The sequence below is a fragment of the Cydia amplana genome, chromosome 5 (genome assembly GCF_948474715.1).
Source record: "Cydia amplana chromosome 5, ilCydAmpl1.1, whole genome shotgun sequence".
Lineage (NCBI taxonomy): Eukaryota > Metazoa > Arthropoda > Insecta > Lepidoptera > Tortricidae > Cydia > Cydia amplana.
The window spans coordinates 3,370,902-3,393,431 of NC_086073.1; the positions used below are offsets into that span (position 1 = coordinate 3,370,902).

Sequence of the window (22,530 nt, forward strand, 5' to 3'; positions counted from 1 at the left end):
TGTATCTTTTTGGCGATTTTACGATACTACGTGTAATGACCACTTAAAAAATATTGAATGAAATACAGTGTTGCCAACCTTATTTTAAATGTCATCTCTAACAAATAAGTGAACCATAGACATGTTTTTTTTTTAATTTCATTCATTAATTCATTCTTTTCCACCCGTACCCTCCATTTTTGCTACTTCTTGAATTAAAAATGTTTGTTAAATTTACAATTTTATTTCAAAGTAAGTGCTTGGTCGTAGAAAAAGTATTGTATGCAACGTTGTTTAACTGAGTCAAAAAATACTCGTGGAGTCTTTATTAACAATTTTCGGCTTCGCCTCAAATTGTTACTCACGCCACTCGCCTTTTTTGACCTCTCTTAAACAACGGTTGCATAAAATACTATTTTCTACGACCAAGCACTTTGGAATAAATTTGTAAATTAAACAAATATTTTTAATTCAAGAAGTAGCAAAAATGGAGGGTACGGGCGGGAAAAGAATGAATGAATGAATGAATGAAATTTAAAAAAAAACATGTCTATGGTTCACTTATTTGTCAGAGATGACATTTAAAATAAGGTTGGCAACACTGTATTTCATTCAATATTATTAAGTGGTCATTACACGAAGTATCGTAAAATCGCCAAAAAGATACTGCGTGTATGCACAAATTCTTTTTTGGGGAATAGACTAAAGACTTGTCTTGACAACTATAAGGTAGGGTTTTAAAAGTGTGTGCACGATCCTTTAAATGACAAATAAAAGTACGGGAGTAGAAAAAAATCATAAAAATTTTCGTACGCGCCACCAAATGTTATGACCGAGTAACAGTAAATCAGCGTCGAGCGAGCACACTCGGGTCGTGCATTCTGTAGCCCCGCCTTTTTCCTACTGCATTAATTAAAGGGGGATGAATAGTCTATCTGGGGTGGCAACATCTCACCTCTCGCTCGGCCTCCTCGATGGCCTTCTTGAGCTTGTACTGCTGCAGAATGGCCTCGCGCCGTCTCGCTTGCTCCTCTTTCCGAGCCGCACGCTGTTCCGCCACCTAGATTTGAATTGCATATAGTGAGCAGAAAAGTGATTTAAACACAATAAAACCTCCGGCTCGACGGTTGCACGTCTCATTTACACATGCATGGTGGCACCAAGAGTGAAAGAGACAGTATGACCCAGTTCTCACCTGTTCGTCCCTTGCACGGCGCGCAGCCGCGGCCTGTTCTGCGCGTGCGCGGGCTTCGTCCGCACGCTGCCGCCGTTGGAGGGAGAGAAGCATAATTCGCTCTTTCTTTCGCTCCATTTCTTCTGCGGAGTTCTGAAATATAAATAGATAGGCTGTTTAGTTTGGTTTCTCTTTCGGAATACTAATTCAACAAACTGAAATTCGAAGATCGCGTGATACGCTCCAGGCCTCCGTGCTACTTGTGATAGGCAGATGCGCGTATCTACACGTAGGTCACGTAGTACACGTATGTACACGTAAACCACGTAGTGGATGCTAAGCGAATTAATAAACAGATAAAACACCTCTCTATCCGATAAGGGTTTTCCTCTTCAAGACACGTAGGTTAACGATATATATAGTTGATCATTAGAATTACTAGAGGGGAAGCACTGGTGGCCTAGCGGTAAGAGCGTGCGACTTGCAATCCGGAGGTCGTGGGTTCAAACCCCGGCTCGTACCAATGAGTTTTTTCGGAACTTATGTACGAAATATAATTTGATATTTACCGGTCGCTTTTCGGTGAAGGAAAACATCGTGAGGAAACCGGACTAATCCCAATAAGGGCTTAGTTTACCCTCTGGGTTGGAAGGTCAGATGGCGGTCGCTTTCGTAAAAACTAGTGCCCACGCCAATTCCTGGGATTAGTTGCCAAGCGGACCCCAGGCTCCCATGGGTCGTGGCAAAATGCCGGGACAACGCGAGGAAGAAGAGGAAGAAGAAGAGGGGATTGGTGGTGACTTGTATAGTGACATGATATAAACTATAACACAGTAACCTGAGTTTGGTGTCTACTCCCCTCCCGGCAGAGGCCTATTTCATACTCGACGTTCGGCATAGATCACTCACCGGGTCGGGGTTCATCTCGCCGATGAGTAGCGCGGCGGGCTCGGCGCCGGGCCGCAGCGGCCTCTCGCGGGAGGCCGGCTCGGCGCCGGGCCGCAGCGGCCTCTCGCGGGAGGCCGGCGGGGAGGCCTCCGGCCGCGAGTCCCGCGCCGGCGACGCGCGCATCTCCCGGTGCGCGGGGAACTCTTGCGGCTCCCAGTCTTCCGGACTCCCCCGCTCGGGACTCTGGTACTCTGTTCTCTCTTTCTTAGGTGACATTCGCTTCACCCGCAGCGGCGGTTTGGGTCGTTTCGGCGGTTCGTTGTCGAACGATATGTAGAAGCCTTTCTCGTTCGTATCCTCCTGTTCTAGTTGTTGGAATGAGTTGCGGCCGAGGGAGGGTCTCGTGGGGGAGGGAATGCGGTACGTTCGGGTGCCGGAGGTGATGTTGAGGCGGTTGATGCCCTGTCTGAGAGCGTCGTCTTCCGCGTTGCCTATGAAAGAGATGTTCTGGGGCTCCATGTCGTCGACGGGGGCCGGGCTGGCGGCTCCGAGCTGCTGGAGGCTGACGGGCTCGGGTCTTCTAGAGACTTCTGGAAGCGAGCCCTGCCGTTGGGGGGTTTTCGACCGGCGCGGACTGGTCGTCAGCGGCGGCGATTGAGAGTATTGGTTGGGTATCACAGTGTAGCTGGGGAATAACAAAGTTAACTTTACAACTCTGATAAAAAGATACGAAAGACAATAAACATATTTCTCATTAATAATACTATAAGTGGTGGTTTTCAATGATGGCCTTTCATGAATAGTGCATAAAGATTGATTGTGAAGTTCGTCAGGCTTGGTCCATAACAATGGGCCTCCATTTGGCCAACCATATAAATAACGATTGGATCTATTCTAAGTAATATTAATAGCGGTCCCCATGGTAAGACAACACACGTAAATTCAAGTTCTGTTAAAGTGTTTCAACAATTCAGAGTGTTTTAAGTACCTGAGGGTGGTTCTATCTGTACGGGCAGGGAGTAATAAGTAAGCTGAGTGCTCACCTGACCTACCCTACACCAAATGATGGCATCAGCACTGTTTAGTTATTTGTCTACGGGTCGGGCCATACCTGAGGTGGTTCTGCTCGGTGCCGTTCTGGTGGCGGTCGTTGTTGTAGTGCACCTGGAAGGGCTGCGGGGCGGGGGCGGGGGCGGGGGCGGGGGAGGGGGGGGCGGGGTCGTGCAGCAGGAAGCCCTGCGGCGCCCAGCCGCGCTCCGCGGGCGCGGGGGAGGGGGACTTCCACGTGCGCGGGGGAGGGGTGTGCTGCGGCTCGTACTGGTGCTGCTGGTGGTTCTGCTGCTGCTGGTGGAGCTGGAATACGAGGAAATTGTTTACTTATTTACCCTTATTCAGATGGCGCTGCCAATCAATGTATTAGAACAAATTAAATTATTTTTCAGAAAATATTTTTTTTTTCAAGTAGACACACTACCATAAATTATAAACTTTGAATAAATGACATATACTAAGAAAAAGTGACCAAGGCCTCCAGTGCCCCAGGCTGGAATCGAACCAGCGTCCTCTGCTATCACGGCAGGTGCCTGAGCCATTCGGCCACCGGGCCACAGCGGCATAGGTCGAATTTTTCCAAGCATATGCACTTCTTACTGAAGGCTTATGGCGCCCCCTGGCTAATAAAAATAATTTAATTTGTTCTAATACATTAATTGGCAGCGCCATCTCTCTCGCTAACTCGGTATCACCTGAGATGATCCAGTTAGAAAGGTCGAACCATACTGTTCTACCTTAGAGGTGGCCAGGGGGCGCCATAAGCCTTCAGTAAGAAGTGCATATGCTTGGAAAAATTCGACCTATGCCGCTGTGGCCCGGTGGCCGAATGGCTCAGGCACCTGCCGCGATAGCAGAGGACGCTGGTTCGATTCCAGCCTGGGGCACTGGAGGCCTTGGTCACTTTTTCTTAGTATATGTCATTTATTCAAAGTTTATAATTTATAGTAGTGTCTACTTGAAAAAAAAAAAAAAACAAATTAAAAAAAATATTTTCTGAAAAATAATTTAATTTGTTCTAATACATATTCAGATGTTACGTGTTTAGAGCGTTCGAATTGAATACAATGCAACCTAACCTTATCTTAAGTAGGTAAGATCTAGCTTATAAATTGATAATACCACCAATAAAACCAGATGATCATGAAAATGAAGCCCTTGGAGGATTAAAACCTCTCCGTAAAGCGTGAATGGTTGCACCTTTATGACTCTTTCTCTCAAAGATCATTTTAACCGTTGGTCTAACCAATTTGTCAGTCAGTATAAGAACCAGGAAAACTATACTCATCCTTTTCTTTTGGGTGCTAGTACTAGTGTAAGACAAAGATATAAGAGGAGGAGGATCATACATGTAGAGCTGGTTAAACTACTATTCGAAGTTCTCAAAGGGTTGAGAGTGGAAATCTTTTTAAAGAAGTGACATAGACTCCACTGGACTTAATCTTTCTAAAAAACGTAAAGTAATCAACCCACCAGCCCCTCAACTCATTATCCCGTTGAACCTTCCATAATTTTCCATATCCCCATTCTGGTTGGGGTGGTGGTACCCGAAGTTCTCGGAACGGTGGAAGTCTTTTAGACGGCGTTATTCTAAAGAACCAGAAAATATCCAACCTGCCATCCCCTCAGCTTATTCTCCTGCTGTAGGTTGGTTGTACTCGAAGTTCTCGAAGCGACAGTAGAAGTTTCTTTGAAGATGCGACATAGAATCTACTGGACCTATGTATTATCTAACGAAACAAAGTAACCAACCTGCCATCCCCTCAGCTCATTCTCCTGCTGTTGCTGCGCGTGTTGCGCCCACGTCCTCCTCTGCGGCTGAGGCGGACTCTCGTGCAAGTAAAACCTTCCGTAATCCTCCATATCCCTATACTGGTTAGGTTGGTTGTACTCGAAGTTGTCGAAGCGACAGTAGAAGTTTCTATAAAAATGCGACATAGAATCTACTGGACCTATGTATTATCTAACGAAACAGAAAGTAGCCAACCTGCCATCCCCTCAGCTCATTCTCCTGCTGTAGGTTGGTTGTACTCGAAGTTCTCGAAGCGACAGTAGAAGTTTCTTTGAAGATGCGACATAGAATCTACTGGACCTATGCATTATCTAACGAAACAGAAAGTAACCAACCTGCCATCCCCTCAGCTCATTCTCCTGCTGTAGGTTGGTTGTACTCGAAGTTCTCGAAGCGACAGTAGAAGTTTCTTTGAAGATGCGACATAGAATCTCCTGGACCTATGTATTATCTAACGAAACAGAAAGTAGCCAACCTGCCATCCCCTCAGCTCATTCTCCTGCTGTAGGTTGGTTGTACTCGAAGTTCTCGAAGCGACAGTAGAAGTTTCTTTGAAGATGCGACATAGAATCTACTGGACCTATGTATTATCTAACGAAACAGAAAGTAGCCAACCTGCCATCCCCTCAGCTCATTCTCCTGCTGTTGCTGCGCGTGTTGCGCCCACGTCCTCCTCTGCGGCTGAGGCGGACTCTCGTGTAAGTAAAACCTTCCGTAATCTTCCATATCCCTATACTGGTTAGGTTGGTTGTACTCGAAGTTGTCGAAGGGTTGCGGGTAGAAGTCCCGCGGCAGGTGCGGGGTGGAGCCGAAGGCGTTGAGCGCGGGGCGGGACACGTTGTGCTGTGAGCTGAATTGGCTGTGCTGTGGAGTGAGCGGTGCGTGTTAGCGTGTGCGAAGCTGGATTTATAAACAGTTATACTTAACTAGACGATTCGAAAGAGATTTTTGGTACAAGGTAGCTTAAACCTAATTTTGATCAAGCTTTTCAATCTCGCAACTACTTAGGCCACTCAGCAAGTTTAATGGCCTGAACACAGTACTCAACTGAAAAGCTCTATATTATATCACGATTGTATAAAATACTATTGCAGTCGTAATGGCAAATGGTCGTGCCGTTATGTTATGAACATGTTTTAATCAAGCGGTTGGTACTCAGATTACATATGTCTACCGATAGTTTACTGTCGTTAATGTCAATTAAAGTTTTCAGTGACGATTGAGCCCTCAACGTGCATAGTAATGCGTTTATTGGTTTGCAACTTTGCTCCCAGACCTTATGCTTCCAGGCATTATACAATCCCAAAAGCTAAGCACATACATTTTAAATAGTGTCCGACCGAAGGTTCGGTTTCGGTTTCGGTTTCGGCCAGTTTCGGCCAAAAAATCATGTTTCGGCCGTAGTTTCGGTTTCGGCCAAAAAACGGCCGAACCTTTCGGCCGGGCCGAAACATACGCAATGGTACTTCGTTCTATGAAACTAAACTATGTGACAAAGACCAAAAGTTGTGGAACAAGTAGGACAACAATATTAATACATATACAGATTTTTATGTATACAGAAATTAATCGGTTTATTATTAAACACAATTCTACTAATGATGAACGGTCGACGCAGTCTTAAGAGGCTGTCAATACCTAAAACGCGCACACTGTCTAATTGTATCGTAGGTAGTAAATGAGATAGCACTGTCGCATGTTACTGGGCCTGGGCAAGGGAATAATAAGAAAACTCATCATCTTCCTCGCGTTATCCCGGCATTTTGGCCACGGCTCATGAGAGCATGGAGTCCACTTGACAACTAATCCCAAGAATTGGCGTCGGCACTAGTTTTTACGAAAGCCACTGCCATCTGACTGACATTAGAACCGTTTAATGGTGATTTTAAGACCAATCTTTGTAATTATTTTCTATCGAGCCGATGTCGTTCAATCATGTATCGAGTGCGACGGTCTTAAAATATAATAAATATTAATATAGGTATAAATATATTTTTTGCTTTACTAAATCAAATAGTTGTTCTTAAAAGAGGCTACCTGCGGTTTTCATCGATTTATGACAAGTTTTGAATCGTATCTCCTACTTTTGCACTACAGATAGATTTTTATAAGACAAACGGCTATCGGTTCTTCAATCTTTATCTCCACTATTGTCTACCGGATTTTGAAAGAAATTGATAGTATTTTATGATTTTTTTAAACATTGTCTAAAAGAACACTTTTTTTGTATCTAGATTGCTGTGAAGGAAACGAATTCTACATATTTGGGTTTGTCTTTGACGTGTCGTAAAACGTGTCTAGGGTTTTAATTTTAAACGAATTAACACAAAAGTTATGGCCAGAAAATCAGTTTTTTGGCCTTAAATTGTTCAACTTTGATGCCAAATATCTCGAAGACAATGAACTTTGAAGTAAATATGGAATACTATATCTTAAAGCCGTTGCTGTTAATATGATAAGCTACAAAAAACATAAGAAAACTAAGGGATTCAGATCGAAGGTCATTGGCGTGGCGGAGCCCCTTAAGTAACATCAATTTCAAGGACATTGGGTGTTGACAGCCCCTTAATATGAGTTTAAAAGCGGTTTTATGACATTTTTTCCACGATTTTAACAAGTCTTCAAAAGTTTCGGTTTCGGTTTCGGTTTCGGCCGAAACTAGAGCCAAAGCCGAACATTCGGTTTCGGTTTCGGTTTCGGCAAAAAAACATGTTTCGGTCGGACACTAATTTTAAATCCCAGAAAAATCCCACTTAGCATTTCTCAACTTTCTTATATGTTTTGAAAAGTTTGTATAATGTTTTAAACAGGTTAAGATGAATATAATATGTTTCCAAAGGTTTTGTCCAAAGGGAATTTGGGCGCTGTACCTTTCCAATAAGATTTAAAATGTATAAATGCACCCAGAAGTTGTCGTAGCCATTATTCTCAGCCATGCCTCAGCCAATCAACTTACCAATTGTGGAATGTTAGGCGGATACTGCTGGAAGGGCGACTGCGGCTGAGGCGGCTGAAACAGCTGCTTGGCTTGCTGCTGTTGTAGTTGCTGTTGTTGCTGAGCTTGCAACTGTTGCTGCAACTGTTGCTGTAACTGTTGCTGTTGTTGTTGCAACTGCTGTGTCTGTTGCTGCTGCTGTTGCTGTTGTATCTGGTTCTGCTGCGTGGCGAGCCGCGCGATGTCGCTCTGTATGTCCTGCAGGCTGGAGTTCATTCTGCAATTATTGGGTAGTGCATCGAGATCCGATTGTTTTTGAATTTTGAATGTGGTTTATGCCAAAGGATTTAATGCCAAAACAGTAGTCAAATATTTAATATAATATATTAAGAGTAAATATAAGAGCGATTACAGCGGCAGTTAAGCCTCAGGGGGCTTTGTTCGTTGTCATAATTTTTTTTAATGTAAATATTTTGTGTTAATAAATAAATGAAAAAAAAATAAAATAAAATAGACAGAGAAACAAAGATTCGAGAAAAGGTAGGTAGTGCTCTTGCGCTTCGCTTGGCTCTCTTCGTGCCCCCTGATAGATATAACCATAGCAAAGTTAGACAAATAGGTAGTACCTATGTCCCAAATAGCCCCAAATTATTAGTAATTTTAGAGTGAATTTTTCTTCATCATCAAAAGAAATACCAGACAGAAAAGTGAACAAACAATCAGGAAACAGTATACTTATTTGAATAGAATGAGACGTAGAATAGGGAGTAACATTGCAATATTCTGCCGCCCGGTGCAGCACTAGCACAAACCGTAAACCATAGAGTAACTTATACATACTATCCCTTGTTTTTTTGGCAAAATTTCACAGATTATTTGTTACAAATAAATATGACATACATGCATCAAGGCGGTTTATTTACAGTTTGCGCTATTGGCGCCCCCTACGCAGAGTTTTGCGGAATATACCTCATTACTCACATACAAAACCGAACAAAAATTCAAAAAGTTTGACTTACTTGGCTATTGACTGTTGGTACTGCTCTAATGCTACGTTGTCCACTGTCTGACTCGGCGCATCCATATCCTAGAGGAATTAAGTTATTATAATTATACATTCGATTAAAAAACACGTTCAATTTTAATAAACGACGAACAATATAAGCTTCGATGAATGTTGGAATTAAGATATTTTTAGCGAAAAATGCAGTTACAATCAGTAGATGTTTCAAGCTTTTCGGTGTTTATTAATCATAGCCCAATAACGGTATATTTCACCTTTGTACTCTCATAAATGTATCATGGCAGAGCTTTTATTTTATAACATGTTCATATTATCAATAATAACATAGTCCTGCAATAATATGTTACACAACGAAGCCCGCAATAATATCTGGCACGATCTTATTTGTAAAGCCATAAGAGCGTGTCACATATTTTTGCGGCCTTCGAAGAGTAACATATTATTGCAGGTGATTGTACAATACATTAATAAAAAAATTGTAGTTGACATTTTATTATAATTACGTTTGGAATGTGTTGTTAATTATGATGCATAATTTCCCTGTGAATTAATTATAATTAACATGCAACTTAGCAAATTCATGCAAATATAAGTAACCACCAGGAGTTTGATTGTCAGCGCCCATTCTGTTATATTTTATACTGTTTAAGAATTTTTTTTTTATTAACGTGACTCTATGCCTCAGTTATGTTATTTAGGATACAAGGTAAATGTCCCTGTAACGCACCTGCTGAGGCTTATCTTCGGGCCGCTCGTCTCCGACCGGCGTCCGCGCGCCCTTACCCTGCAACACCGCCACCGTCACTCCATGCATGCATTCATCGGGGTATAGGACCACTAGTGGGTAACGTGACTAACGGTATGTGACCATTATGAAGTGCAATAAGATCTATTCGGAATGTTGTTATGGGATTATGGGAAATAAAATATTCTAACAAAAAAAAAAAATTTCAAAAAAGATTATTTCTAGTTAATAAGACCTATCATCAGCAGATTCACTTCACCAAATGTCGGTTTCCGAGGGGAAATCGCGAATTACTAATACAGTATTGTCAACAATCCAACCTTTATGCATTAGCGCCGCCAGAAGAAACTACGATCCGGCGCGGATTCTAATTTTGAAATATATTCGATTATGTCAATACCAAGAAAACAATACAATTAATGTCAACATATTGATGTAAAATTACAATAAATATTGCTAATTTATTATGTAACGAGTTTTCATAATTCTACAACAAAAGACAAGAATATAGTTAACGCCTAATAACCGCGTTAACAAGTATAATATTTAAATCACTACAGGAGTGCCTATAAATTTGAAATTCCCTGTATTCTTCCAGAATCCCATTGTCCGAGCCATTAGGCCATGTCATTAGACAATGGGACCATCTGTGAAATATGCTATTACGCGTTTTATAAATCGAGGAAGAGTAAACACGGAGACCCCGATAAATTGAGAATCTCATCCGATTAAAATATAACTAACGTGCTAATTGCCGAATTAGACCTTAATGCACTTAGTTAGGGTTACTTTTAGGATCATATACTCCAATAAATAAACAAATTCATGCTTTTCAATATCGTGTAATGGAAGTGGGTTATTCCTACACAAACTTCATTGTGCTCAACTCGTGACTGTGTGAAAATGTACCTTAAAAACTTTACAGTAAGGTTCAAAATGGTTTGATGGTATTGGGACTTAGTGAATGCGCAAAATACTCGTGAAAACTTGATGAGTATAAATAGTAATAATAATTGAATATAAAAACTATAAAAAGCCGCCTGAATTTATTTATGGTGTATTCAAAAGCTTAATATTATACAAAAGTAAATTGTTTTCAAAAATGTAAAAATAGTATACTAATATCTGCAGAACTACTACAGCATTAAATATTTAATTCGACATGAAAGGTGTAAAAGCGAATGTGAAACTAGAACGAATTATTTGTACAGTATTCTGAAATAAATGAATCAAGTGACGTCACAAAGTAAAAATACGAAATGTACTAGAAACTAAATCAAAAGAATAAAGTTTTGTGACCAGCCACTCACCAAAGAGGCCAGCTGGTATTGCAAATATGTATCCTAATAAAATAGAAAAACATATTATGTACTGTAGTAAAATAACTCAGTTTAGGGCGATTAGTATGTGTGCTACCGTGACCACACGTATAATCTTAAAAGTAGTCTGTTAGAGGTAAAACAATTGGGTTATTCGATATTAAAACCAATTGTACTAATTATTTGTAAGACTTATCTAATCTTAATTTTTTAACAAGCAGTTTCGTCTGCGAGCGATATTCCAAATTTTTATATTAAAGGAAAAAATGGAAAAAGTTACGCTTCCGGCAGGACTTGAACCCGCATCCTCCGCAATCCGTGCGTTGCTCTTAACCAATTGAGCTACGGAAGCCTACCAGGACATCGCAAATCTTTCCATCCCTTCCTTTATGCATACACTCCATAAGGGTAGCGTATAGCGACATCAACCGAGAGACGATTACATCTTTTGACGGCACCGGACTCTCAAGTTAGTCTGGTAGGCTTCCGTAGCTCAATTGGTTAAGAGCAACGCACGGATTGCGGAGGATGCGGGTTCAAGTCCTGCCGGAAGCGTAACTTTATCTAATCTTGTACAGTCGACATCAAAAATATGTTTACACTCTTGAACCTTACTTCCTTTGTAATAAGGCAAAAGATGTAAACATATCTTTGACGTCAACTGTACCCTATCCTATCCATACCATACGTTTCCACTTATTACACATTCTTATAAAACACAAACACACATTTCTATTTAAAATTACCACTCAAACATACAAAGTATCACAAGACGAAATTCACTTGGAAACTGATAGGGGCAAATACAACCACATTTTATAAAACCCACAAAAACACCGCATTCACCTTTAACACTTTGTTCATTGCATTATTAATTAATTAATTAATTAGAGTTCAGCAGTGAATTGTCACTGTAATAATTGTAATAATATTATTTACTTTCATTAATCTTTTATTTTATGCTGTGCTATTGTTTGTACTGAGTTAATGCACGGTTAAGTTTTAAAAGACGGTCACTTCTGCAAACTAATTACATTTATTAATCTTATAGATAAAACACGAAAACAATTACGAACTTTGAAACTTTTACTTAATTGTAGAGAAAGGTTTCAATTCGTGCTACATTTTCGTGTTTCATGTATACCAAACCAATAGTTCTAAGACACACATTAACATTTCACAGGGACAATTTAAACCTTAAATTCACTGATCGGTAACCATCCAACAAAAACCAACACTTTCAATCAATATTGATGCATCGTTTACTTAGGTCCTATAGACCAAAGTAAATGCCACCTCAGTAAGCTATAATCACAGAATACCATTGACATATATATCTCAGGACTGGCCTTACAGGCAATAAGAATGGGGCATGAATGGGGCCAGTACAGCAGTGTGACACCGCTACAACGCGATTGGTTGATGAGTTCGCATCACGCGCGCGACTGGTCGCAACTAGTTGCGTTAGTCTGCGCGATTGGCTCGAATTCGTGAGTGACACCGCTGTACTAGTACCATTTTTAGTGCCCGTAAAGCTTTGGATTCCTCCGAAAACGGTGCCGTCATATTACGGCCGCTATATAGCGTTGACTGACGTCACTAGAACGTTGTCTATGTAAACAAGATGGCGCGGTTTCCTAGACGGCGTTACGTTACGTTGACTGTCAACGTAACGTAAGATGACGGCCGTCATGACCTTGTCGATAGTTTCGTGAACGTTTTATTAGATAGCGGTGACGCCATTTTGAATAAATGACACGAGATTTGAATAAATGATTCCGTACTACGATTATTTTCCTCTTCTGATGATATTTCATCCTCCAAGTAAATTATAGATGATCAAGCAAATCTTGTCAGTAGGAAAAGGCGCGAAATTCAAATTTTCTATGGGACGTTATCCCATCGCGCCTACATTTTTCAAATTTGCCGCTTTGACCTTGGTGGATGACGGTGTGTTATGACGCCGTGGTACTTTCCACATGTCGCCACCGTAAAGACGGCCGTCTTTTGCTGCCGCTATATGACGGCCGTCATATGACGGCACCGTTTTCGGAGGAATCCAAAGCTTAAGGCCCTGAGATATATGTCAATGCAGAATACCGAGCGTAGTTTTTATCGCAAGTTTACCAATCAGCTTAATCAACAGTAAACTTACCCTAGTAACAGCCTGCAGGAACGCCTGCTGCCCTAATTGTTGCCTCTGCCGACTGACGGCTACCTCCATTCTTCGCTTCTCTTGTTCGATTCGTCTCCGTTTCTCTTCCAGCTTTAACCGTATGTTGTTCAGTTGAGCGGCCATGGCTTGCCCGCCGCTTGGTGACGCGTCGTCGGATTGGTCGTCGCCGTCTGACAGAAGATAGATTGTTTAAAGTTTAAAACACGGTCAACTACAGTTCGTTGTTAGGATAAGAAATAACTCCATAGCATGAGATTGTGAATAAAGCACTTTATATGGTAAAATTATGGGTTATAATAATCATCGTATTTTAGAGTATTTCATTATTAAACCGGATAAAGTACCCGATACAAATTCTCATGCGTATGTCTGCGGAGTTGTTCCTAAGTGTAAAGAAAAATATTTAGCGCTATTTTAGTGCGTGTAGCGTCTAAATGTGGGAAGGTTTGTACACTTATGAATGCAAAATTGGTTTATAGTGTTTAAGATGAAGACTATTATAACAGTAAATGATACATGACAGCATAAGAGAACTCTACGTGTTTGGGTTCATTTCAGTAAAGCTATTTCAAACAACTAATACCTAAGAAGGATAAAGCTTCCCAGTACTACTGATTCTGTGTAATTTTAGAATATAAGAATTACTTGATTATTTTGATCTCTTGGGAGTATGTGATCAAAATATTGTTTGGTTTTTGCATTGTCAATTTGGGGTTGACTTGTTTGTAATAAAAAAAGGATTTGAGATGATAAATAAATCAGTTTAAAATAAACCAAAGAAACAAAAGAAAAGAAAACCTTTCCCAGTTACAACATGACAACCAAGAAAACCCAAGGCCAAACTGTATGTAAGGTTTACACAGAAGACACGTAAATTGCAGATATGTACATTTCTGGGAGAGTTGAAGAAAGATGTACAGAACGCATCTATTTTTCAGCGTTCGTTCTTACAAGTGCATGTGAACGTAAGTAAATTCGGACATTGGGCCGAAGTCAAACGTTCTAGAATAAATGTACGAGATTCTTCACACTATAAAATGTTATAACCACTAGCCGCCCAGAGATCTATAAAAAGTCTCCTGTTCCTTTTTAATTTGAACTTTATGTTGACAAAATAAAATTTAATTTTGCTTGGCAAGGTTTGACGCAGGGATGTTGCGGATGCCGATTTTTTGACATCCGCGGATGCGGATGCGGATGCGGATTTTTAAAGGCTAACATCCGCGGATGCGGATGCGGATGTCAAGATAGTACCATAAAAAACGTCTAATATTACATTTTAGAAATTTTTATTTCAAAAAACCGGCCAAGTGCGAGTTGGACTCGCGTTCCAAGGGTTCCGTACATTAAGTCCCACTCACGCTGGACTGCTCATTTCTAATAGGTTTTTTTGGTTAATAACTAAATTACCTAGCAGTCTAGCACTTATACCGTTGCTAAGACGTTCCTGTACCGACCTGTTCCACATCCGCATCCGCATTAAATCCGCATCGATTTCATGCGGATGCGGATGCGGATGTTGAAAATAATGCGGAAGTTCCGCGGTTGCGGATGCGGATGCGGATATTCGCAACATCCCTGGTTTGACGTGTGGGCTAGAGGATAAGTAAAATGTGTGACTGACTGGGCTGCGCGTCCTGCGCCAGGCACTGCTGCTGCCAGGTGGTTGTGGCGGCCGGGGGCGTGCTGAACGACGTGCTCTTGCGCCGTTCTACCGCCTCCTCCACGCCTGGGGAACCCCACACTAATAACCACATATCCAGGGGCCCATTTCTCGAACGGTATTAGACTAATATTATTAGTCCACGAACTGTCAAATCGTATGGGTTGCCATGACAATAGACTAATAATATTAGACTAATACAATGATATTATATAACCATAGATAGGTTATACTCATACTTGAGGAGCACAAAAAATACTTCCATATTTATTTTTGTGCCTACGAAGAAATCTGTTATTTTTGATTAATTTTCTCATTCCATCCATCTTTGTCACACTCGTTGTTAAACATAAGGTCGTCTCTTTCCCCCCTTCGGTGTGCGGGAGCTCGTTAGCACGTGCACATTTCTCGCTTGTCCAGCCACGACTAAAGGCAACTTGTCCAATTTGTCACAAAGTAAGCGCTTCAATTTTGGAACGCCTATAACCTATCTTGAGTTATAAATCATTGGACTAATATCGTTCGAGAAATAGGCCCCAGGTGGTACACGAATAAAGTGAAGGTCCTAGATGACTTCAGATTTGAATGTAAGAGTCAACCCATGCTAGCCCTGCACCAGGGCCATTTTATTTAAAGTTGTCCCCTACACTTTTTTTAAATTTGTGAATTTCTATGTTATTGCTACTCAGAATCACGAGCTCTTTCTAACCTAATAGGAGAAAAAAAGTGTCCCCAGGTTTTCATTTCCATTCCGTTACCATTTTTCATAGACTTTGTATGGCGGTCACGGAATGGAAAGATCGAAAAATGTATGGAAATTTTGGGCCATTTTTTTTCTCCTATTAGGATCAAAAGAGCTCGTGATTCTGAGTAGAAATAACATAAAAAATCCCAAATTTAAAAAAAGGGCAGGGGACCACTTTAAATAAAATGCATGGCCCACCAGCATCCCAAGCAGATGATTGGCGCGACAGTATCTCGCGGCGAGATAGACTACCCGTCTTTTCCTAACTAGGTTAATTAAAAACAGACGGATGTATATCGCCGCGAGATACTGTCGCACCAATCATGTGCTAGCCCGGCAGAGTTGAAAAGGGTCGATTTACACGAGCTGGTACGAATGGAATGAATGAGTCAATGAATACATATATGTCTGAATCACATTAATCAATAAAATGGTAGCTCTGACTGTATACCGTACAGGTGTCACTCATAGAATGAAAGATAAAATAATCCTATAAGTCTAATGGCGTTATTTATAAACGGCTGCTAACTTAATCAGTTGATGATCGTCGTTTTAGGGATTAACGACGATCATCAGCGGATTAACTTAGCAGACGTTTATGAATAACGCCGTAAGTGTATTTTTTGAGATTTAAAAATAATATTACAGCTTGTTTTTAATGTAGTGAGTCATCTAGAACCTTCAGTAAGAAGTAGAGTTAGTAATGGGAATATGTGGTCGGAAGCGCACATGGAAAGCGGCAAACAAGCAAACGGCCCGCACCTTGGTCGCCGTTCCTGAACTTGAGGTCCGCGAAGCTGGTCTTGGTCATGTCGCCGTCGGTGGAGTCTCGGTTTAGGTAGAAACCGTCACCACCGCCTATAAAAAACGGAAAATATTGTTAATGGTCAACAAAAGACCACATACAGAGAAAAATCACCTGTAATTTTCAATGCAAAATTATTAGCTTTTAAACTAGACTTTAATAGCGTAAGGTAAAACCAAGAGAGTGAACGTGAACGCCGTTCAAAGGTGTTAAATCGGCAGCTAAAAACAGGAGTTCTCAACCATTTTTGCAGAGATTCTCGGTCGATATTAAACTTTCGTGAGACAATTTTAAACTGTTTATACAACAACGGTTTCACTCACTTGAACTCCGGAGTGCACCGCGCCCCCCGCCCCCGCCCTGTCAGCGCGCGCGCAGGGAGCGGCGGGGCGGGCGGCGCGATCAGTGCACGAGTTGCACGAGCCCCGAGCACCAGCGCCTGAGGATGGACCCCCGAAGGGCCCGAAACATGTCGCTAATAGCGACTAAAAATTCAAGTGAGTGAAACCGTTGTCGTATAAACAGTTTGAGAAACGGTGGAAAAAAAAAACGAAATGGACGACTTTTCTTTCTTATTATAGCTTTCCATATCCCCTTATAGTTTTACTTCGTCTCCCCTGCAGCCGCTCTCTGATAGTCAAGAACGAGAGTGGCTGTCAGTTTGTCAAAGTGTCATCCAAAACAAAACAATCACGGGGCAAATTTCGCGACAAGATCCACTCGATAAAGTCTTTATGGACACCAACGGTGCTGGTTACCTTTATTGCTGAAGTGGTTGTTGGAGTTGATAGTGTCGGAGCTGAGCTGCCGCCGCATGGGCCGCTCGGGCTCCGAGTCCCCGTTGTAGTCGCCGTGGAAGAGGTTTATGGAGCCGCGAATGTCTTGCCGAGATGAGCGGACGGGAGGGTTGTAACTGTCTAGGGGACCTGCGGGAAGGAAACAGTTTATAATTTACACAAACTACAATATGCCATTGGGGATATGGTATACCTCGCCGGGGATGGCGGGACAAATTGGACTCCTTCTTAAAGAAGTGGCAAAACACAGCAGTCACAGCACTTTAGGCTAAGATCAGTGGAGAAATTAGGAGAGGATTTGGCCAACAATGAAGCTGCCAAGCGCCCAGCAAGCATTGCAGTAGAAAGCATACTGCTTGAAAGATTTGTTGTTTTTTTTTCGATCGGCGTTTCTGATACACACCACTAGAGAAACAAATTTCTGAACCGATTATTGATCTGTGGTCTGAGAGTTGATGTTCTTAAATTTGGATATATTTTTATGGTATAACTCACCAGCCGGGGCAGATATCTTCCGAACATTCGCCACGGTCGCTAGCTCTTTCTCCGGATTCTTCCCGGCGAAATGCAGACGATCCTGCGACCCTCCAAAGTTTTCGACGGTGAGCTGACTGTCGTCTGTGATGGAAGACCGTCTTGAACGGCGGCCGGCGAAGGAGTTTTGTGTTTGGTAGTGGGACGGACGGCCGGCGGCGGTTTGGTTCGGGTCCACGACTGTGAAAGAAATATGAGACATAAAATATATTATTACAACGCTCCGGAATGTTACATTGTTAAACAAACATGATTTACCCAGATGGCATAACACTAATTAGACGTAGTTTACAGGTTTAGTAACGATGCCCTAAATTCATCCTTGACTCTATATAATCACCCGATAGTTTCACTTGTTATTTTATATCACCTACTATTCCTCACATGGCGACCGCGACAGGACTCCCGTACATTACCGCTCCACTGTTGAGAGTAATGATAAAATAAACATGGAGACTCCGTCATCTTCGATGTACAGTTGATGATGATGTCATTATTAAGATAAAGAATCCTAAATGCATCGCAATTGGTTATCTCTATGGGAGGCGGAGTTTAGTTCGCTCGTAAGGATCGAGGTAAAAAAAAATCTGAAGTGGTTCACCGGTAATGTCCCCGATTGTACCACGAAGTTCTCTCTCTGGGGGCTTTAACTACGCGACGGAGTTGTGCACGCACTGCACGCGCGTCGTAAGCCACATGAAGGAGATAGGTATATAGAAACTTACCGTTGTCGTCTTCCCTCCTCGCGATGGACGATAGCGTGGTGATCCCCCGCCCTCGATGCACCACGAACTCATCTCTCTGAGGGCTGCAGCTCCGCCGCTCAGGCGTTGAGCACGAGCGTCGTAAGCCACATGAAGGAGATAGGTATATAGAAACTTACCGTTGTCGTCTTCCCTCCTCGCGATGGACGATAGCGTGGTGATCCCCCGCCCTCGATGCACCACGAACTCATCTCTCTGAGGGCTGCAGCTCCGCCGCTCAGGCGTTGAGCACGAGCGTCGTAAGCCACATGAAGGAGATAGGTATATAGAAACTTACCGTTGTCGTCTTCCCTCCTCGCGATGGACGATAGCGTGGTGATCCCCCGCCCTCTATGTACCACGAACTCATCTCTCTGCGGGCTGCAGCTCCGCCGCTCAGGCGTCGAGCACGCCGAGCGACCAGTGGGAACGCGCGGCCGCATGCCGCAAGCGGAGGGTGATCGCGGCACTGGAATATGAGCGTTGCGTTAAAGGGATAAGGTTGAGATTTTATTGCTACGAGTTCGTCATAAAAATGTATGTGAATGTGACTTTTGATTTGACTATCTAAAATGGAAGACTATTTTTAATTTGATTCTTTGTTTGCAATTTTAATCGTCCACGCGATCAACTCAGACATTGCTGTGTTTAGTTGCATGGAATAACATAATTAATGATTATTTAAGTTTATAATGAGCTTTGACATACATTTCTATGTATTCACAGACTTTAAAAAACATTGACATCTAAATACAATCAACTACAAAAAGTACTATGAATCAAATGTCTTCAAATGTAAATTCGTAACATAAACTTCTAATAAGTATAAGCACTAACTAGACATTTGAAATAAAATAGCGTCTATTCTACACACTGATCTACGCTTTATGTGTGATGACATCATTTGCAAACGAGTAAAAACAAACGATCAGAACCAAACAAGGCGCTCTATTATTGCACTGATAGCCATTAATATGGTTATAAATGATTCACTGCATTCATAAAAGGCAATATATTTAATTCTATTGTCAATGAGTAGGTCTAAAAATGTTTAAGTGCGCTTTGTTGTGTCAACTTGAAGAATATTTCGCAACGCAAGTTGCTTTAAGTCTGACTCTTACAATCAATTCTTGAAGTCATCGGTATTTTTAAAATAAAGAATCAAGTTAATAACTTTGACTGTAATCATTTGTTTTTTGCCCGTGACGTCACTACTCTAGACTCTACTGCTGGGAGTCCTGAGGGCATAATTTCATCGACTCCTCTCAAGTGCTGAAAGCAAAGCGCCGACCATGCAGAAGCGCAAAATATAACCGGAAAGCGAAACCATAACCAGGTATTAAATATTAAGCTAATATTAGAGAATATAAAACGCAATATTTACAATATACATTCTTATAGTAAAAATTTAAATATAAATATATATAACACACACGCACTCACGTTAATTCTAATCAGAAAAAAGGTTCTCTAAAACGCATATCACTCAAAAAAGTCAAAACTACCGATAAATTTCTCGATTTAATTTATCGAGTTTACCTTTTACAATTTTAAGTATTTATAAGTGTAATATAAATAAGTACTAAATTTTAACATTTCGATGTCCTTCCTATAGGACATCATTTTCTAGTACAAGTAATTTACCACTTTTAGCGGGCTTGCTGGTAGATTATAATACAACATCCACTACAGATATCAAACCATTACGTTACATTTCGTATCTTACGACGCGCTTATTTTTCATTGGTATGATTAAACAAATGTCATAAATCGATCCGTAATAATAATAAAAAACAAGTTTCTCAATAACCGCTGACATCAGCAGATTTGTACAACCATGAACACAAAATATGCCAGATGACATGATAGGCGTAATGGGCATGCTAGTGCCGGCTCACCCACATTGCTTTAATGAGATGTCGTTAAGCGAACACAATCACAACACAGATATTGCTCTCAGTGCCGTTGGGATTTAATAAAATAACATATTAAACGTAAGAACTTGCTTGAGGACATGATAATATCAGATGTAATGATCGATATTTAATGACACGATTTAAATTTTAAATAAACAGATTTATATAAAAGTCAAGAAACTTTGTTGTTTTTGTATACGTTGGTAAAACTTATGTTAAGTAAATTGGTTCTAATGATGGAAATTGTTTATATATTTTTAAACAAACAATGTTTTTGATTAATTAAAAGCCTTATCTTTGAAATTGCCATTTTCAAAAATTCAATGATGTTGGTAAGTATAATTTACAGACATTGTAATCAATCATTAAACAAAACGAGAACATTTTAAGTAATTTTAACTCATAGGCATATGCAAAGAAACATGTTCTTTTTATTAAAAATCTTATCTACAACATCGTTAAATAAAGAAGACTCTCATCATATCATATCGAATTTATACGGTGGGGTTTAAATTCGAGTCATTACAATCAACTGTCATCAATTTAGTTTAAATCCCAAACAAATGAACAACCAACTGTCCTAATAAAAGTACATCCAAACGGCACCGGGAGCGGACGTCACGCGGTACCTGTGAAGGGCGCCTGCGCGTGCGCCGACGCCGGCTGGTCGGCGCGCAGGTCGGGTATCGGCGTCGGCGGCGGCGGCGGCAGGCAGCGCTTGTGGCGCACGCCGTGCTCGTTGCTGTCCGAGCGCGCTGCCAATACCAGGACTTCAGACGCACAACTCGCGACCGATTTTAACCGGTGTGCGCGGTACTGACGGTATTACTGAGCTAAATAACTCTTGTAGTACCGTGCCGATATTATTGTGACGTTTCGTACATTATTTTATTCACAATTGGATGGTTCAAAATAATGATTACTTTATATTATTGGTTTCAGCAGCACGGCAGTATGTTCAGCAAAGTTCTTTAGCTTACATACCCGATGTCCTTTCAGAAGGACATATCTTTAAAAATGTCCTTTAGAAATAGTATTTAAAATTTAAGTGTTAAATAACTGAAAATCTTGATAATATCAGCTGATTAGAATCCGTCCGATCCGTCGTCCTATAGCATTTTGCCGGTAATTTTGAGTGTAACATTTAAATTCTGCAAATGAGTTTTTAGTTTTTACTGTTAAGAGTTAAGACAACCTGACTAGAATTTCAAACGCAACGCTGTTAGGTTGATTAAAACTGCGACTATCAATCCGATCTCGAGTTGTGTGAAGCATTACACGTACGCTTGTACGCATGCGTTTAGTCGCAGTCGCACGCACGTGCACGGTCACCCTGTCTTGACTTACCAGATTCAATGAAGCCATCCTATGAACTTAGGAACCTAAAATATTCCGAACCCAAAATATGTATACACTTTTGCTGTAAATGTAACAATGTGCCAGATGTGTATATAAATATACAAATGTGTATAAAATATTTGTATGCATATAAATAACCTTTACCATAAGGCTCCGTATGCTCGAAGCATAAGCAAGACAGGGTGACAACATTAGAAAGAAACGTTACTCAGCAAAGCTGTCACATAACTTACCTCCACACACATCTAGAACAAAATTGTGTTTTTACAATAAATAAATGTAACAGAATCGAAATTTCGAACCCAGATACGCTGAATGAATATAAAGAAAGCATCAATCATATACCGCCTCCGCGCTGGTTTGTTACAATAAGCATCAAACAGATAGTGACAGCCAAAGTGGCCAAATATATTGTCATACACCATTGTTACCATGTGTGCTATATTTAGCCACTATGGCCGTCACTATTTATTCGATGCTGACTGTACTCGTAAAGTTGGTAAACGTTTAGTAGGCTTGAATCTTTGACATTATGACCACATACTCCCATTAGATCTAGCATGCGTTAGGGCGGGCGGGTACTCACCGACGCCGGGGTACTTCACGCACTTGACTGGGTGCACTTCTAGCATGTTGAAGAGATCGGCTAGCATTGCTATTAGATTTTGTCGCATTGATCTGAAATTGGAAATGGTATTTGTTTATTCACTTACAGGCAATAGTTAGTTTCATTAATTTTATTCAGTTATACTCTTAACGATCAAAAAAATAGCGTCGTCAGTCAGTAGAATATCTCCATTGCCCGATGTCCTATTAAAAGGACAATAGACAACGATCTAACAAGGACAAAGCTCAGTACTGAAAACAGTAAGTAATTATGCCGATA

At 41.1% G+C, this 22,530-nt stretch overlaps 1 protein-coding gene across 1 annotated transcript in view; it reads right to left on the bottom strand.

Moving 5' to 3' along the window:
- Positions 1-22,530, bottom strand: part of LOC134648221 (patronin-like) — an 89,896-nt gene that overhangs the window by 16,428 nt on the left and 50,938 nt on the right. The window contains exons 6-24 of the mRNA XM_063502705.1: positions 22,231-22,322; positions 20,915-21,040; positions 18,578-18,838; positions 18,352-18,504; positions 17,588-17,806; positions 17,054-17,221; positions 16,253-16,348; positions 14,707-14,811; positions 13,062-13,252; positions 10,898-10,930; positions 9,570-9,626; positions 8,838-8,905; positions 7,840-8,095; positions 5,485-5,747; positions 4,832-5,012; positions 3,153-3,385; positions 2,063-2,726; positions 1,175-1,306; positions 935-1,039 (exon numbers count right to left, since the gene is read on the bottom strand). Of these exons, the coding sequence (XP_063358775.1) occupies positions 935-1,039; positions 1,175-1,306; positions 2,063-2,726; positions 3,153-3,385; positions 4,832-5,012; positions 5,485-5,747; positions 7,840-8,095; positions 8,838-8,905; positions 9,570-9,626; positions 10,898-10,930; positions 13,062-13,252; positions 14,707-14,811; positions 16,253-16,348; positions 17,054-17,221; positions 17,588-17,806; positions 18,352-18,504; positions 18,578-18,838; positions 20,915-21,040; positions 22,231-22,322 (3,403 nt within the window). The remainder of the gene's footprint in view (positions 1-934; positions 1,040-1,174; positions 1,307-2,062; positions 2,727-3,152; positions 3,386-4,831; positions 5,013-5,484; positions 5,748-7,839; positions 8,096-8,837; positions 8,906-9,569; positions 9,627-10,897; positions 10,931-13,061; positions 13,253-14,706; positions 14,812-16,252; positions 16,349-17,053; positions 17,222-17,587; positions 17,807-18,351; positions 18,505-18,577; positions 18,839-20,914; positions 21,041-22,230; positions 22,323-22,530) is intronic.